The sequence below is a fragment of the Moschus berezovskii genome, chromosome 20 (assembly GCF_049115385.1).
Source record: "Moschus berezovskii isolate FMDL1 chromosome 20, NW_MosBer_1.0, whole genome shotgun sequence".
NCBI classification, from domain to species: domain Eukaryota; kingdom Metazoa; phylum Chordata; class Mammalia; order Artiodactyla; family Moschidae; genus Moschus; species Moschus berezovskii.
This window is the reverse complement of record NC_142479.1, coordinates 65,262,910-65,279,816: the sequence shown is the minus strand read 5'-3', so window position 1 is coordinate 65,279,816 and position 16,907 is coordinate 65,262,910. Positions and strand designations below refer to the sequence as shown.

At 52.4% G+C, this 16,907-nt stretch overlaps 1 protein-coding gene across 7 annotated transcripts in view; it reads left to right on the top strand.

Annotated features, from left to right (window-relative positions):
• The window catches only part of TNRC6C (trinucleotide repeat containing adaptor 6C), a 118,355-nt gene extending 106,068 nt beyond the window's left edge, over positions 1-12,287 (top strand). For 6 of the 7 annotated variants that reach the window (XM_088829296.1, XM_055408479.2, XM_088829295.1 and 3 more), the window contains 5 exons: positions 3,305-3,421; positions 5,325-5,519; positions 6,238-6,308; positions 6,845-6,984; positions 9,233-12,287. In XM_088829296.1, coding sequence (XP_088685422.1) covers positions 3,305-3,421; positions 5,325-5,519; positions 6,238-6,308; positions 6,845-6,984; positions 9,233-9,593 — 884 coding nt within the window. In that variant the 3' untranslated portion in view covers positions 9,594-12,287. The remainder of the gene's footprint in view (positions 1-3,304; positions 3,422-5,324; positions 5,520-6,237; positions 6,309-6,844; positions 6,985-9,232) is intronic. The other variant, XM_088829294.1, reaches the window with a different exon arrangement.
• The last annotated feature ends 4,620 nt before the right edge of the window (positions 12,288-16,907 follow it).

Below are 16,907 nucleotides of genomic sequence, written 5' to 3'. Positions count from 1 at the left end.
GAGGCCTACAGGTGAAGACGCTCAGTGAGTGCCGGGGCCGACAGACCTCTCTCCTCAGCGTTCTAGTAGCAGAAAGAATAGCCAGCTTACCCGAGATGCTCAGCCCTAGCAAGGCCGCTCGGGTATTTCCCAAAACGTTAGTTTAGGTTTCCAGCTAACATATGGCCTGTGGGGAGAGGCCTTCTTGTCGGCGGTTCTTTGAAGTGATAGGATTCCACGCGTGCCTGTGGCTCAGGTCGGAGGGCGGCATAGACCCCCGCCTTCCCATCTAATGCAGGGCATTCCTGTGGTGAGGCAGCAGTGTCTCAGAGCAGGGCGGTCTCAGGCCTCCCTGCAGCTGGGGACGGATGAGTGAGACAGAGGGGCTCAAGGCTATGGGACCTGGAGCCTGTTTGAGGTGGTGGGGGTCTGAGGAGACTCGCCCCTCGGGACGCTGCGTGTGGCTGCAAGGCTGTGCCGAGCGAAGGGGTTTGGTGTGTTTGGGCTTGTGGAGGGTGGGTGAGCGTGCCCATCCGGACGGTAGGAGACCTTAGAAAGAGTCAAGGCTGCTCAGCGCAGAGTGGAGCTTCCTGACTGGCGTCCAGTGTCAGCCCGAAGTCCCCGGCACCGGGGCATGCAGGCCACCTCCGCCTTTGCACACGTGTGCCGTGATACGACACAGGCGTCCTCGAGGGCAGGGGAGTCCTGAGGGCGGGGCCGGGCAATCGAGACAGACATCCGGGCAGAGGGAAGCTAAGCCTCCGAGGCCCTGGCAGAAATGGGCCGTCAGCAGGACAGAGCCCCTAGTGCCCTGTGTGACCCAAGGGCGAGTTCCAGCCAGCTCCACCGTAAGACCAAGCCTCGCCCAGGAAAGGGCCCACACCTCAATTAACAAATTGAGAGGAGGGAGCAGAAGCAGCGGATCTCTATGTAGAGTCTGTTTACAGAAAGCCCCACAGCCTCAGGGCCATGAGTAAACGGCCATGGCCAGACCCCTCAGACCGCCTCTCTCCAGGACCCACCTTGTGTTCCCCACACGCGAGGGGCTTCAGGCACCCCGGGGGCTGAGCTTGCTCAGGGCCCAGCCACAAAAGGCTGTCAGATTCTTAAATGATTAGCTTAATCTAAAATACAAAGGAAAAAAAATTGAGAAAATGTTCCCTGGAAGGAAAAAGAGTAAGAAATGCCACTAACCTCTTCAATGTTGGCTTATTTATTGTTACATGTTTTCTTAATGGAGTTTTCTGTTTTCTTTATTGAGTACCTTAGGTGTTGGGGTTTTATTTACATTTTGGGGTTTTATTTTCATCGGTGTTAAGCTCTGATTTGGTATTAAAAATTCACTTTAGCTCCGTATTTGTTTGGGTATTATTTATGGTGCTAAGCGTTATGAGGTGAATATTAGCCAGATGGTAAAATTTGTGCCATCGCCTGACAAATTGCTACTAAAAAGGAAAATTAGCCATCATTTTATGGGATAGATTCCACTGTTGCACTAAAAATGTCAAAACTACAACACTGTTAAAACCCAAGTGCTCTACCGTTAACTATAAAAGAAGTACCATGTTGGGTTCAGTTCAGTTCAGTTGCTCAGTTGTGTCCGACTCTGCGACTCCATGAATCACAGCACGCTAGGCCTCCCTGTCCATCACCAACTCCCGGAGTTCACTCAAACTCATGTCCACAGAGTCGGTGATGCCATCCAGCCATCTCATTCTCTGTTGTCCCCTTCTCCTCCCACCCCCAACCTTTCCTAGCATCAGAGTCTTTTCCAGTGAGTCAACTCGTCGCATGAGGTGGCCAAAGTATTGCAGTTTCAGCTTCAGCATCAGTCCTTCCAATGAATACCCAGGATTGATGCTGATTGCAGCCATGAAATTAAAAGACGCTTACACCTTGGAAGGAAAGTTATGACCAGCCTTGATAGTATATAAAAAAACAGAGACATTACTTTGCCAACAAAGGTCCGTCTAGTCAAGGCAATGGTTTTTCCCGTGGTCATGTATGGATGTGAGAGTTGGATTGTGAAGAAAGCTGATCGCCAAAGAATTGATGCTTTTGAACTGTGGTGTTGGAGAAGACTCTTGAGAGTCCCTTGTACTGCAAGGAGATCCAAGCATGTTGGGTTAAATAGTCTATAATTTGGAATCTCGAGTTGATTGCATTTTGTTGGTAAACAGAGGCAGAGGGTTTAGGAACTAAGGTTAGGTTGTCAGTAGAGCTGTCTTTTAAAATCGAAGACCTGCAGAGTACACATACACTCCCACACTCCTCAGCTCTGCTGCCCTGTTCTGAGGAGGTCAGTTGCAGCAGGGCTGCCGTGAACAGCCGTGCAGGCTGTAGACTGCACAAGCCCGGGAGGCGCCACATGCCTGGCAGCCCCTGTGAAAGATACTCCAGAGGTTGTTCAGCACACCGCCCCAGGTGGGGCCCTGCATCGGGGACCCCATGTCTTTGAAGATTCTGCTCATGGTGGTAATCTTGACTACCAGACTGCTCTGTGCCCCTGTCCCCTCCCCCAGGCGCTTGCACACACCAGCCAAGCCACTTCCCAAGTCGGAAGAGCTCTGGCCCATCCGGCTCTTAACACGCCGTCACCCCTGCTCCATCCTTCCCCTTCCTCTGCTTCCTGCTTTCCGCAGAGAGCAGACCTGGCGACGTGGAAACAGCACCAGCAGGGTGCTTGGGGGGCCACCCCGTCAGCCCCTCTCCCAGGATAGGAACAGGGTCCTCAACAGCAGGAGGTGGGAGTGGAGACCCAAAGGCTCACGTCAACACACTTGCAAGGACATGTTTCTCCTGGATATTACTGTATTCAGGAGAGAAATACAAATCTGGGCAAGGAGGCAGGGAAAGGTCTGGTCTCTTTAGGGCAAAATCTGTAACAAAAAGCTTGGAATTTTATTTCACTTTATTCAGTTTTGTAGGTATTGTTGGAGTTATGAAAAGATGGAGGTCGGCCCTGAGTTTTTATTTTTATCTTACCTGGAAGGGGAAATCCATGGGATCCTTCCACACCCTGACGTGTTGTTGAAAACACTCTGTGGTCATTCTCTCCTCTCCAGCTTCCTGGTCTCCAACACCCCGCACCCCAGCCCCTTCCCCAGGGCCTCTTGCAAGGCCCAGGTACCCCAAGATGCAGTGCGCCTATGTCTTCCTGTCCTCACTGTGGTCGTGGCCCCATCACATGCTCATTTCCCACCATTTCCGTAAACACAGCCTTGGAGATTGCTTCTCAGGCGCTAGGGCTCTCACCCCCGGGGCTGAGTGGCTCGCCCGCAGGCCCGTGCTCGCCTTTCTCAGAGTGCCGCCTTTGGTTCTGCAGGGTCCTCCCCACCGTCATCTCAGAACGCCACGCTGCCTCCCTCGAGTGCCTGGCCGCTCGCTGCCTCCGGCCACAGTCGCGCTTTCAGCAGCCTTGCGCCCGCTCCTACCGTTGCAGGTATGCACCTGGCCTCTTGACATGCAGGTCGCCTTTTCTTTCTTTTCCCAAACAAGACTGATGACCTGGCTTTTCCTGGTGGTCTGTCTGCTCCCATCCGAGCTGGGAGGCCACATGGAGTGATGGACAGTGAGCCCGAGCTTTGCCGAGCAGCCACGGGGCCTCGGGCACCACTCTCCCCCTCTGGGGAGTGGGGATGGTGACACCTCCTGTCACAAAGATCCTGGGGTTGCAGAAGCTCCCCAGCACGAGACGTAATACAGCTACTGCCTAAACGTGTCTGCCTCCCCCCTCCCCTCCCACTTCCCCCCAGCCACCCTCTCATGACCACAAAACCAGGGGTATATAAAACTCACAGACTTGAAGGCAGCAGCTGCTGGGGGCTGCTGTTATCTGCATTGGCTACCGGGGACTGGGAGGCCCTGGAAGCCCCAAGCTTAACTCCCATCGCTCAGATCCATGCGGTGCCTGGGTTATTCCTCTCTCACTGTAGGCTTTACAAGTCTTTCCAGTAAGACATTTCTTTTAGGCTTAAAGGAGAATTGAGAATTAATTTGGTTGTCATAATAACTCTGAAGGAATTTTTACCTGGAAATGTGAAGACAAGGATATAAAGAGATGTGGACACACATACAATGTAGACAGGTTTGCAGAAAGATGTGGAATTTAAGTAAAGAGAGTTTGTTGTTTATAAATTTCTTCAACTGTGTTTCTGCATTCCACCAGCCTTCTTGTCCAGCTGTTGTTTAAAACCAGCGTCAGAATGCTGTAGGAATTCTTTTTATACCCGTGCCTCGGGAGAAAGTAGTTCCGCTGTAATTTAGCATCTTACTTAAAAAAGAGCAAGGGCTTCTGGATTATTTCTAGTCCTTCTAATGTTTATTCTCTCTCATGTTTACAAAGGGGATGTATTAGGCCGTTAAAACTTCCCAGTCTTTTGGCCAAAGAGATGAGCAAACAAAACCATCTTCCATTATTTTGGGCGTTTTTCTCTGGCATTTCAGTTTTCCTGCGCGGGGACTCCTGTGCTCAGATGAACCTTTGTTGTCGTGAAGCTGCAGTCGGCCCCCAGCAGCCAGGGTGGAAGGGGCGCCCCACGCAGGGCTGGTCCCGGCCTGGCGCTGCGGGGCTGGTGCCCGCCTGGCGCTGCAGTGCAGGCCCAGGAGCAGAGCGACAGCAACCTCTCTGCCTGCTGCCCTCGCCACGCTGGGTTCCTGTGGCGGCTGTGTGGCAGGTCCCCAGGCACAGGAGGGGCCAGGGCTGGTAGTCATCACGGGCTTTTTTTTTTTTTTTTCCCCCCACAAAGAGCTTTAAAACAGGCGTTCCCCAGCCAAGGTGCCCAGATGCCAATCTTTGGGGCCCCTGGCCCACACGCACTTCTGCAGGCGCAGAGAGCAGGTCTGCAAGCCGTGGCGATAGTGCTGGGAGATGCAGGTTCAGGCGGGTTACATCAAAGGGCATGTTGCTTTGATAGGAGACTGGCACCTAAAGGAATAGCACAAAGGAGAGAGAGATATATATATGTGTGTGTGTGTGTGTGTGTGTGTGAGGGCCTCGATCTTGATTAATTTGATATGCGATAAGAAGTGTCCCAGCAGAATTTGTGAAATTAGCTTTAGCACTGAACCACAAAAAAGTGCTGTTTTTCTGGCACGCTCATGTCTGATGCATGTAGCAAATTGAGTATCAGCAATCTGGCAGGATCTATACGGCCACTGGCAGGCTGTGTCTCTGGGCAAAAATTCAGAGGACTGCCTGCTGTCCTCGTGTGGGGGGGGGTTGACGGTGCTTCCCTTGGGTCCCACAGTCTGCTGCAGCCAGAGCTCTCCTGGCATGAGTCCCCAGACGCTTTGTGGCTTCTCGGTCTCAAGAATACCCGTGCTCCGTTTCTCCACCTTTCTAGGTAAGCTGTCAGACATCAAATCGACGTGGTCCTCTGGCTCTGCCTCCCACACGCAAGCCTCTCTGTCTCACGAACTGTGGAAGGTGCCCAGAAACACTACTGCACCCACAAGGCCCCCGCCGGGGCTAACCAACCCCAAGCCTTCCTCCGCCTGGGGAGCCAGTCCCCTCGGCTGGACCAGCTCTTACTCCTCGGGTATGCGTCCGTTCTCGCATCCAGATGGGTGAGGGGTGGGAGTGTCCGTGCCTAACCCACTTTCCCCATAGGGAAGGTAGGTGCCTACCGTATTGTCCTGCAGCTTCTTCAGAAGGGCCCTCAGAGGGCTGAGGGGGGTTGGGGCACCTAGACTCTCGGGGCTTGTCCAGGCCCAGGCTCTGCTGCCCATGTCTCAGCATCAGCCCTGAGTGTTAGCACACACAGCTCTGCTCTGAGCCAGGAGGTCCCACGGGTCTCAGCACCCACTGAGGGGCCACTCTGAGCCCTCAGACAGGCCCGTTCACCCAGCATGAGGGACTTCACGCCTGGTGTGAGCACACCGCCCTGTCCCAGGCGGCCTCCTTGGGCCCCTCTGACCTGCGAGGGTTGGGGGTGCACAGGGGATTTACGACACTGAGAGTGAAGCCAGCCTGCGAGTCTGCGTTGTTTTGCCAGCAAGTGGGGCTCTAGAGCATTGATTCTAACGTTGAGAGGGGCGGGGGCAGAGGAGGAGACCAAGACTTCGGGGCAATTCTCGAGTCTCTGCCGCCACACCCGCCCCTGAGGGTCTGCAGGGACCCCAAGTCTTGGTTGGTTTCCAGGGGTGACAAGGCTGGGAGCGCAGGCTTTTTGCGAGCCGCGTGTGGGGGTCTGGGGCGCTGGGGAGAGCGGTCTGACTCGGCGCAGCCTTGGTGACCAGCTTCCCCCCTGGGCGCAGGTTCCGCCTGGAGTACCGACGCCTCAGGAAGGACAAGCAGCTGGCTCGTTCTCCGCAACCTCACACCCCAGGTACAGGCAGCATCCTGGTGGGGGTATGCAGGCCCGAGGGCCTTGTCCATAACCCGAGGCCTCGCTTGGTCCAAAGGCAGTGCGGGTAGTGGTGGTCATTTAACCGTGTTCTGGTGAACTGTTTACTTTTCACCGCTCTGAGGCTTGAAGAGTGCACCCTGATAAACAGAGCAACTCACCCTCACCTGCACCGGCTCCAGGACGATGTGGCCTGTGCTCACGTGTCCTGGGGTCCGGGACCACAAGGCTCGGGGTGAAGCGCTCTGGTGAGGGGGGGTCAGAGCTGTAGCAGGTTTTTCTCCTCCTCCTGACAGCCCAGCTCACGAACTAGAGGGAAATGTCCAAGACTGTAAATTACAGGGTAAACGACAAGGGGCACAAGGTTAATGTTAATATCACAGCCAGTATACGAAGCCCTCTTGAGACAGACATCGTCCCGGGGTACTGTGGACCCAGGTTTCATAAAGCTCGTCTTTGAAGCGCGGAGTGATGACCTCCCAGGACTAGCATGACCGCCCCTCCTCTTCCTCACTCAGATCGATGGCTCCACCCTGCGGACGCTGTGCCTGCAGCACGGGCCCCTCATCACATTCCACCTGAACCTGACGCAGGGCAACGCCGTGGTCCGCTACAGCTCCAAGGAGGAAGCCGCCAAGGCCCAGAAGTCCCTGCACATGTACGTCCCTCCCCTGCCCCGCGCCACCCTGGCTGCAGCCCACGGTGCTCGGCCTGGGCCTCGGGAGGGCCCTGGGGCCTCCGAGGCACAGCAAGCTCACCGGGCGCCGGTGTCCACTGGCTCACGGTCTGGAGGCTGGAAATCTGGTGGAGTGTGGGTAGGGTCACCTCCCCGCCAGGCCTCTGCTTGGCTTGCAGACAGCTGCCTTCTGCTGTGTCCTCACATCGCTCCGTCTGAGTGTGTCCCGACTCCCTCTCCTTCTGGGGACAGTGGTCCAAGTGAATTAGGGCCACCCTCATGACCTCGAGCGTGTGTGCTCATTGCTCAGTCATGCCCGACTCAGCATCCCCGTGGATGGTAGCCGTCTAGGCTCCTCTGTCCGTGGGATTCTCCAGGCAAGGACACTGGAGCGGGTTGCCATTTCCTCCTCCAGGGCTCTTCCCGACCCAGAGATGGAACCCACATCTTGAGTCTCCTGCATTGACAGGTGGATTCTTTACCAAAAGCACATCTTACCTCAATTCTCTCTTTAAAGACTCCCTCCAAACACAGGCACAGTGAGGGCTCAGGGCTCAGGGTTTCGACATATGAATCTGAAGGGACCCAGTTCACCCCATGAGGTGTCTCGTGACATGTCAGTTTCTTCTGCTGCCAAAGCTCTGCCCCCGCCCCCCTGCCCCTGAGGGAATGGGTCCCCAGGAGAGACCCAGGGGTGAAAGAAGGTTCTCTCCACGGATGTCCCCAGGCATGTGACGTGGTGGTGCCCACTCCTGGGCACCTGATGTCCATTAGCTCACATGGTGGCGAGCATTAGTAGTGTTCCCTACAGCCGACTCCTCTCCCCTGATTAAAGGACTTCTGATAAGATGTTTTGAGGAGGCCTTCTCAGCAGTGTCACTTGAGGTGTGGGCCCAGAAATCAGTCATTCCTGTTTTTAGCCCAGGATGAACCACACTGGTCCTAAATGATGCCCACCTTCAGTGGTCCATTCATGCACGTCCTTAAGAATGTGCTCTCGATACCACCACCACACAGCTGCTAGAAATCTAAAACAAGGGGGAAAAGCTCGTGCTCTGGCCTTGGAAACAGCAGTAGTAAAGCGTGAACTGCAGGACTGTTTCTGGGTGGCCTGTGACATGAAGCCTCCAGCTGTCCTTTTCCCGTTTTAAAAATACAACAGCGTGGGAAGGCCGACAGGGAGGACACAGGAGGATTCACGGCTGCTCCGCTTACATGACCCCCCGTTCTGCTCTGTTTGTTTTGAGTTTTGAGATATCACTGATGCACAGCAGCAGTGTGTCACTTTAGAGGTGTAGTACCTGTTGTCCTGACACGTTTCTATAACTGCCAAATGCTCGCCACCATGTGAGCTAACGGACATCAGGGCCCATAATTATTACTTCCTATTTGTGGTGACAACACTTAAGATCTGCTCTGTTAGCAGCTTTGACATAAACAATACAGAAGTGTCAACTGTGGTCACCAGGCTGGACCTTACCTCCCCAGAACTTACGTCATCTTCTAACCGGACGTCTGTACCCTCTGACCAGCCTCTCCCATTTCCCCACCCATAGCTCCTGGAAACTACTGTTCTACTCCCAGATGTTTCTACAAGTTTGGCTTTTTTGGGGTTCCAAATAAAATACATCATGCAGTATTTATCTAATCTTTGACTTATCTCACTTAGCATAAGGTCCTCAGGATTAAACCGTTTTGTTGAAGGATTTCCTTCTTTCTTGTGCCTGAACAGTAGTCCATTGTGTGTGTGTGTGTGTGTGTAGTCCATTGTGTGTGTATAGTCCATTGTGTGTGTATAGTCCATTGTGTGTGTGTGTGTGTGTGTAGTCCATTGTGTGTGTGTGTGTAGTCCATTGTGTGTGTGTGTGTGTGTGTAGTCCATTGTGTGTGTATAGTCCATTGTGTGTGTATAGTCCATTGTGTGTGTGTGTGTGTGTGTAGTCCATTGTGTGTGTGTGTGTAGTCCATTGTGTGTGTGTGTGTTCATTGTGTGTGTGTGTGTCTGCTAGGTTGTCTCCATATCGTGACTATTTACAATAATGCTGTAGTTAAACAAGGGAGTGCAGATATCAATTTGTATTTCTGTGCTGTCGGTTATAATGTCTCCCTTTTGTCTCCGATTTCGTGTCCTCTCTTTTTTTCTTGGTTAGTCTGGCTAAAGATTTGACAAGTTTGTGTCATCTTTTCAAAAAAACCCACTCTTATTTCTGTTGCCGTCTTGCCCTTTCAGGTGTGTTCTGGGAAACACTACCATCTTGGCCGAGTTCGCCGGCGAAGAAGAAGTGAACCGTTTCTTAGCCCAAGGCCAAGCACTGCCACCCACCTCCAGCTGGCAGCCCAGCCCGGGGACCAGCCAGACGCGGCTGGGCGCCTCGGGCAGCGCCCACGGCCTGGTGCGGAGCGACGCCGGCCACTGGAACACCCCGGGGCTGGCCGGCAAAGGGAGCAGCGACCTGCTGTGGGGCGGTGTCCCCCAGTACTCGAGCAGCCTATGGGGCCCCCCCAGCAGCGACGATGGCAGGGTCATCGGAAGCCCCACCCCACTGAACACGCTGCTCCCTGGCGACCTTCTCAGTGGGGAGTCCATCTAGCCCCTGGGGCCCCGCGGGCGCCGCGGTCTTCAGCTCCAGGAGGACACGCTGACCCTCTCCAGCCCGGGTATTGCTGAGGACCCCGCCCAACCGGAGCCACCCGGCAGCCCTTTCGAGTACCTCTGTCCAGTACTGAAGACGAACCTTGGCCGCACGCAGGCCTTGTGAACTGTCCCTGAGACAGTGCGGCCGTGACGGGCCAGTGTCACGTGTCCTGACAGGATGTTTCTCCCAGCTTTTATTTGGTGTCGTCTTATGTTTGTACGGTGTGTTGTCATTTTGATTTTTTTTTTAAGTATAAAAGCTGCTTAGAATAGTTCTATCATGAAGGGCACTTTTCCGATTGCGGGCTGGAAAGGGTTATTTTATCAAGGGAAGGAGGGGTGGGCAGGGAGGGAGGGAGACGAGAAAGCCTATTTAAAAGGAGCCTGTGATGCTTACGCACATTACCAGAGGCGGCCGTAATCAGGGGGAGCCGGCGTCCTCCACTGGGACGCGGTCCCGGCGGCCCGACGGGAGCCGAGCGGAAGGAGCGGTCTGTGATCTGTCTGTTCCCACGGAGCCGCCTATGCACATTTCCCTTGTTTCATTACTTTTTCATGTCATTTTTTTTAATCCCAAAAAAAAAAAATATTTTTTAAAAGTTAAAAAAAAAAAGACATATCAAACATGCAAATACTTGAATCCAGCAGGCCAATAATGAAATGTGAACACTTTCTAATTCTACACTTCCAGGTTGACATCAGTACGCAGAAACAGGCTCTAGGAAACATTTCTAAGTTCACAGCCTATATGTGTGTGTGTGTGTGTGTGTTGAAACAGAAGCATGTGTGCGTGTGCGTGTGCGTGCCTGCGCACTTTCTGTGCTCATGTGTTGAGTGTGTGAGGGATGTAACTGTGGGTTTTCCCCTTTTATTCAGTATGTGTTTTTTTTTTTTTTTGGCGCATTGGTCAAATGTTTGTTGTTTATTATTAGCTTCTAACTTTGCACTGAGTGTCCCTGCCCTTCCTCTAGCTAATCCTATACGTTCAAGAAAATTCATAGGACAGGGCTGGTGACAATTCATGTGTAAATGTTTACTCAAGGACTCTGTTAATTGTGTCTAAAAAAATTACAGTGTATATCTCTGGAGAAATAATATGTATACCTACCTTTAGCAGCTTTTTATCATGGACTAATGCAAGAAAATTATTACCAGAGTATTGCACCATTTTTCCACTTGGAATATAAAGTTAAAGAGAAAAAAAAAAAAAAAAACTCGCTGAACTGTGGCCATAGATACTTGTAGAGGATGGATGGTTCCTCGAGAGGAACGGGGACAAGCACTTGGGCGTGGGTTGTGACTGCTTTCGTCGGAGCCTATGGTGAGGGCTCCCACCTGTTTACAGACCTTTTTTTTTTCTCCTTCAGACTTTAAAATAAAAATTAAAAATTTTAAAAAGGAATTTAAAGAAAAAAAGAAAAAAAAAAAAGACTTCTGTCGTAAAGAAACCTATTTTCAGAACGCAGATCCGCTACTTCAGAGCTCTGGGATTGAACAGTGTTGTTTCCCCCTCCGGCCATCGTCGTGGACTCTTGTCGACTGTCCCCTTCGTCGAGGTGACAAGTTGTGGTCACTGTCTTGCACACACGGACGCGCTCTCAGGAAAACCAGGGTTCCCGAGGGACAGCTCCACACCATTTCATGTATTTTGTCACCCAACTCCTAGCACTGAAGATGTTATTAAAAAATAATAATAAAAAATAAAGGAAAAAAAATAAGAAAAAAGAGGAAAAAAAAAACACAAAGAAGAAAGATACCTAATCTCTAACGTGTAGCAGTTACGTATGTACCAAATAATGGACTCAAAGGAAATAGATGTTCGAAGAGTGCTTTATATATTAAAAATTGCTTTATGTTTTAAAAAAAATGATCAATGTTTTGATTGTTTTGCAAGAAAGAAAGACAATGGAGTAACATACCGTCAAGTATGTTTAAAAAATATATATATATGAACATGTGCTCCCTGCCTGCTTGATCAGGAAACTTGTGCATTACATTTTTTTTAATTAGCTTTTTAATGGTTTTATCAAAACAAAACAAAAAAGCAAAAAACAATTTAAAAAAAAGACAAAAAAGGAAAAGAAAAAAAAAAAGTTCCTGCAAAATTGCAGATCAACAAAAGCTGGTTTTATAGAGGATCATGAACTATGCACAAACTGGTTCAAGACTTTTTTCTCAAGTTCAGTAGTGTATTTAGCTAAACAGACCTTCCTCAGAGTAAGCGCATCTCATTTGCCATTACCTGCGCTCTGTATATTTGATGTACGCGTCCCCGCGTATGTACACCAAATATGCGCGCGTGCGGGCGTGCCCCTGTGCACCAAGCATACAGCTTCCCATGCTGCATTTAGCATCGAGTTGTAGAAAACTGGTATTTTTAAATTGGGGATGGAAGTAAAGAATCTCTCCGTTTTTGTTTTTTTGTTGTTGTTGGGGTGGGATTTGTTGGGGTTTTGTTTTTTGTTTTTTTGTTTTTGACCTTTTATTTTGAATTAAAGACGTCTGTAACTCTGAGATTAAAAGACAAGTTTGTGGCTTTTAATGTTTTTCCTCATAGAATGTGATTGTTGAAGAAAATGCACCGAAAGTTGCTTTCAAAAGTACAATGCTTTGTTGAATCTTAATAAATGGCAATTCTTTTTTTCTTGGCTGTTCGAATAAATGCGTTTTTTTTTCCAACGAGAAATGTCATCTACATTCACTTTGTATGTTTTGGGAGAGAGAGCTGTCCTACTGTGTGTAAGAAATGCCCTGTGTCTTTTTATGCTATCCTTGAAAGTTTGCTGCTGCTGCTGCTAAGTCACTTCAGTCGTGTCCAACTCTGTGTGACCCCACAGACGGAAGCCCACCAGGCTCCCCCGTCCCTGGGATTCTCCAGGCAAGAACACTGGAGTGGGTTGCCATTTCCTTCTCCAATGTGTGAAAGTGGAAAGTGAAAAGTGAAAGTGAAGTCTCTCAGTCGTGTCCGACCCTTAGCGACCCCACAGACTGCAGCCTACCAGGCTCCTCCATCCATGGGATTTTCTAGGCAATAGTACTGGAGTGGCTTGCCATTGCCTTCTCCGCCTTGAAAGTTTACGTGTATGTAAATAGGTACACTCCACGTTTCAGTTGCCTGACCTGGGATTTTACCATTTGTTTTGGGATGTTGCATTCAACACCAAAATCTTATTACGAGTCATCGAAATGCAGTCGAGCCTAGGGGCTCCCCGCCAGCCGCCCGCCTGGACCCACCCACTCCGTCCAGGAACCAGTACCGTCTGGGGCAGCTGTGGCACGTGGCCGCAGCCCACGACTACTGCTCGCTCTCAACCCGTGACCCAGTTTGGGTGTCAGGAATATCCAAAGAGGGCTTCCCTGGTAGCTCAGTGGTTAAGAATCCAGCCGCCCCAGGAGACACGGGTTTGATCCCTGATCCAGGAAGATCCCACATGCCGAGGAGCAGCTACGCCCGTGAGCCTGTGCTCCAGGGCCCGGGGGCCGCAGCTACTGAGCGCGGGCACCACAAGTACTGAAGCCCGCGGGCCCGTGCTCCGCGGCAGGAGAAGCCGCCGCGAAAAGAAGCCCGAGCACTGCACCAAGAGAGCAGCCCCTGCTCACCTCAGCCAGAGAAAAGCCCTTGCAGCAGTGAAGATTAGGCACAGCTAAAATAACTCTTTTTAAAAAGAAATATTCAGAGAGGAAAGAGTAGTCAAGGTCTTTATTTGGTCGTAGTGAAGGTCCTTAGTGAAGGTCTTGTTGGTCGTAGAAGAGCTGACATTTGAAAAGACCCTGATGCTGGGAAGGATTGAGGGGAGGAGGAGAAGGGGACGACGGAGGATGAGATGGTTGGATGGCATCACCGACTCAATGGACATGGGTTTGGGTAGACTCTAGGATCTGGTGATGGACAGGGAGGCCTGGTGTGCTGCGGTTCATGGGGTCGCAGAGTCGGACACGACTGAGCGACTGACCTGAGACGTTCTTTTGTTTCAGTAAAGTAGCCTTGTTTTTTTTGGATACAGACCGTTTTTAAAGTCTTTATTGACTCTTAAAATATCGCTTCTGTTCTGTTTCGGTTTCCTGACCGAGAGACATGTGGGATCTTAGTTCCCCAACCAGGGATTGAACCCACACCCCCTGCATTGAAGGGGAAGTCTTAACCCCTGGCCCTCCAGGGAAGCCCCAGCCTTAGCTAACTGTGCATAGCGTCTTGTACGAGGACCGCTGAAGTGACGGCACTGGCTACAACAGCAGCAGCCTCTCCCCCCGGGCTTCAGGCCGCAGCAGTCAGGAGCCCGAGCACTTGGCGCTGTCTCCCAGGTCCACCCCAGGATTGCCTGCCACCACCATAAGTAAGTTCAGCGCCAGTCCTGCTATCTCATCGGGATTGTGAAGATATCCTCTTGAAGACCAGCCTAAACGTCCTTTGTAACTTCTGCTCAGAGACCAATGGAGCAAGTGTCTTTTTCTCTCACTCCTAGGGGCCTCGGCCACATTTTACCGAGAAGACAGGACCCAGGTTGCCTCCGGAGGTCAAGACGGCAAGCTCCTGGCTCTGACCGGCCTCTGGAAGACGCAGGAAGAGAGCGCGAGAGGACCAGTGTCAGGAGAAGAAGGGCTAAAGGAAGAGTGACACTCGGAACACGGACGATCAGAACACACGCGGCATCCTGAACTTGGGTAAACTCCACTGGGACCCCGAGCCAGCCCTTCCCCATTTACCTGGTCCCGTGTGAGTCCAGAGTCACCACAGGGGAGCAAACCGTCCCAGCGCCTCACTGGAGAACAAGCCCAGTGCCACCAGGATGGCCGAAGATGAGGCAGACTTCCTGGAGGAGGTGGCTCTTTCCTCCCAAGCCCAGGGAAAACAGGGAACGGGTGGGAACACAGAGTAAGATGAGTGACTGCCCCATGGCCTGAAGTAGGGGCGGGTCCTGGTACCCACAGATGAAAAGGAGAATTGGTGTCTGGAATCAAGAGAAAAATTGGAGGCTCAGAACTGTACTTTTTTTTTTTTTTTAACTCATTCTGGCAACACCGTGGGAGAAGGCAAAGAAGGCAGGATGCTCAGCAGGGAGAAGCCCGGTGTGTGGAGAAGGGACTTCTGAATGGGGAGAAGGGGTCGGGAAGGAGCCACCTTGGCCAGCCCTGATTCTAATGACATAAGCCACGAGACCCGAGGAGCTGAGTGTGTTCACTGAGACAGGAAGGTGTTTCAAGAAGATTCTTTGCAAGAATAGAGCACGTGGGGTGGATCAAGAAGTCACATAGGAGTCGTGCTGGAAACATGCGGTTAACCTACTAGCTTCTACACATCAGCTCTCCCAGCAGAAGTGCTGTCAACCGGCTTCGCGTGTGTGAGTGGTGAGCTCAGTCGTGTCCGACACTTTGCACCCCCATGGACTGTAACCTGCCAGGCTCCTCTGTCCATGGCCTTCTCCAGGGGAATCTTCCCAACCCAGGGATCAAACCCACACCTCCTGCATTTGGCAGGCAGTTTCTTACCACTACCACCGCCTGGGAAAACTGGCCTCTGAATGGCAGCCCTGCGCTGCAGGTGTGGCCCAGGAGCCTGACTCCCCCGTCACCATGAAATTCAGATGCCGGTTCTCCGTCCTGACTGCATGTCAGACTTATCCACAAATTTCTTAAAATCCCAGAACCCAGGGCACATCCTCAGTGTCCAGGCACCAGGGTCTTTAAATCTCCCTGGTTGATTCCATTGAGTGGCCAAGGCAGAGGCGGTGTCAGAGGGAGCCTGTCGGTAGGCTGAGACTGTCAGCCTCCCACCCATTGGGATTCAGCCACTTGCAAGAGCCAAGTGGGTCTCATTCGGCAGTTTACGCTTTTTTCTTTTTTTAAAGCAAAACTGCTATGTGCCAGGCATGGTGCTAAGCACCATGTGGGACTGTGTCCATTGTTCCAACAGCCCCAGAAGGTGGGGAACAGGAACTGGGAGAGGTTACAGAATGTGCCCAAGGCCATGAGCTGATGCGCATCAAACCCAGGCCCCTCTGACCCCACAGCCTCGCTCGGTCAGGGCCCCCTGGGCTCCATCGCGGAATATTACAGCTGGAGGACCTTGAGGCCAAGTGTGTGTCAGAAGCCACTCTGATGGGCGACAGACGTGCCTGGAAAGAGAACTGACTGGGATGGGGGCGGAGCTAGTGACTCTGGAATTTGAACGCAGGGGCGTGCCACAGGCCTGGGAAGAATCTCTTCTCTGGAAAACCTCAGCCTTGATCTTGAGGTCCTTCAACTGATTGGATGAGGCCCACACACATTGCAGGGGATAATCTCCTTAAAGTCAGCTGACTGGGTGCTGGACACCTGTAAAATGCCTTCACAGCAACACCTCGGTTAGCACTCGAATCAACAGCCAGGGACACCAACTGACCGTCACACACGGTGCCTGCAGAAATATCCGCAGGCTTCTGGCCTGCTTGTCAGCGGCAGCTCGTCCTGACCTCATAGCTGTCGCAAGGCAGGCAAAGTGAGCCCAGCCAGTCGTAACTGGCGGCACCAGCTCAGACTAGATGTGGTCGGTTTATTAGGTCCATCCATCTGTCCAAAAGCACTCTTCATGCAGAGGTGGGCATCTGGGGGTGCTGGCCCCGAGAGCCCAAGTCACGTCTCCCCACCCGACTTCACCCAGCGGTGCTCATGCCCGGAACTGCAGCCAAGAGCCACTGCCCAGGTCAGGCCAGCTCCTCGCAGAGATCCCCGGGCATCACCTGCCTGGTACTAGACACAAGCAAGAGTCCCGATGTCGGGCTCCCAAAAAAGTCAGGTGGCGTCTGTCCCACATGTCGGCCAAACGCAGGAGCACCCCCTCGACGTGGGAAAGTCCTCCAAACAGGGACCATCTGGGGTTAGCATGGGCCCAGCTGGGAGCATGGCAGATGGCAGAGGCGTCTCCACGGCCCACCTGCGCCCCCCCAAGCCAGGCTTTGCTCCTCCAGGTTCCCCATGAAGATGAGGATTGAGGGCCCATCACCGCTCTCCCATCCTTTCCCACAGGGCTGCTCCCTCAGCTCCTGCAGACAGCGGGCCCTGGTCAGTGACAGCTCTGTCCCCTCCTCCCCACTCCCTCGGGCCCACGGCATCCCACAGGCTCCTCAAGCTCTGCCTGGCAGGACTGGGGTCACCTCACTCTGCCACAGGCCTGGACATCGGCTGCCCTTCCGCCCACCAAAGGCTCCTCTCTCGGCGGCTCATTAGCAAATGACCCACCTTATTTCAGTTCAGTCGGTCTGAACGGTCCGACATGTTCATGTCTGACTCTTTG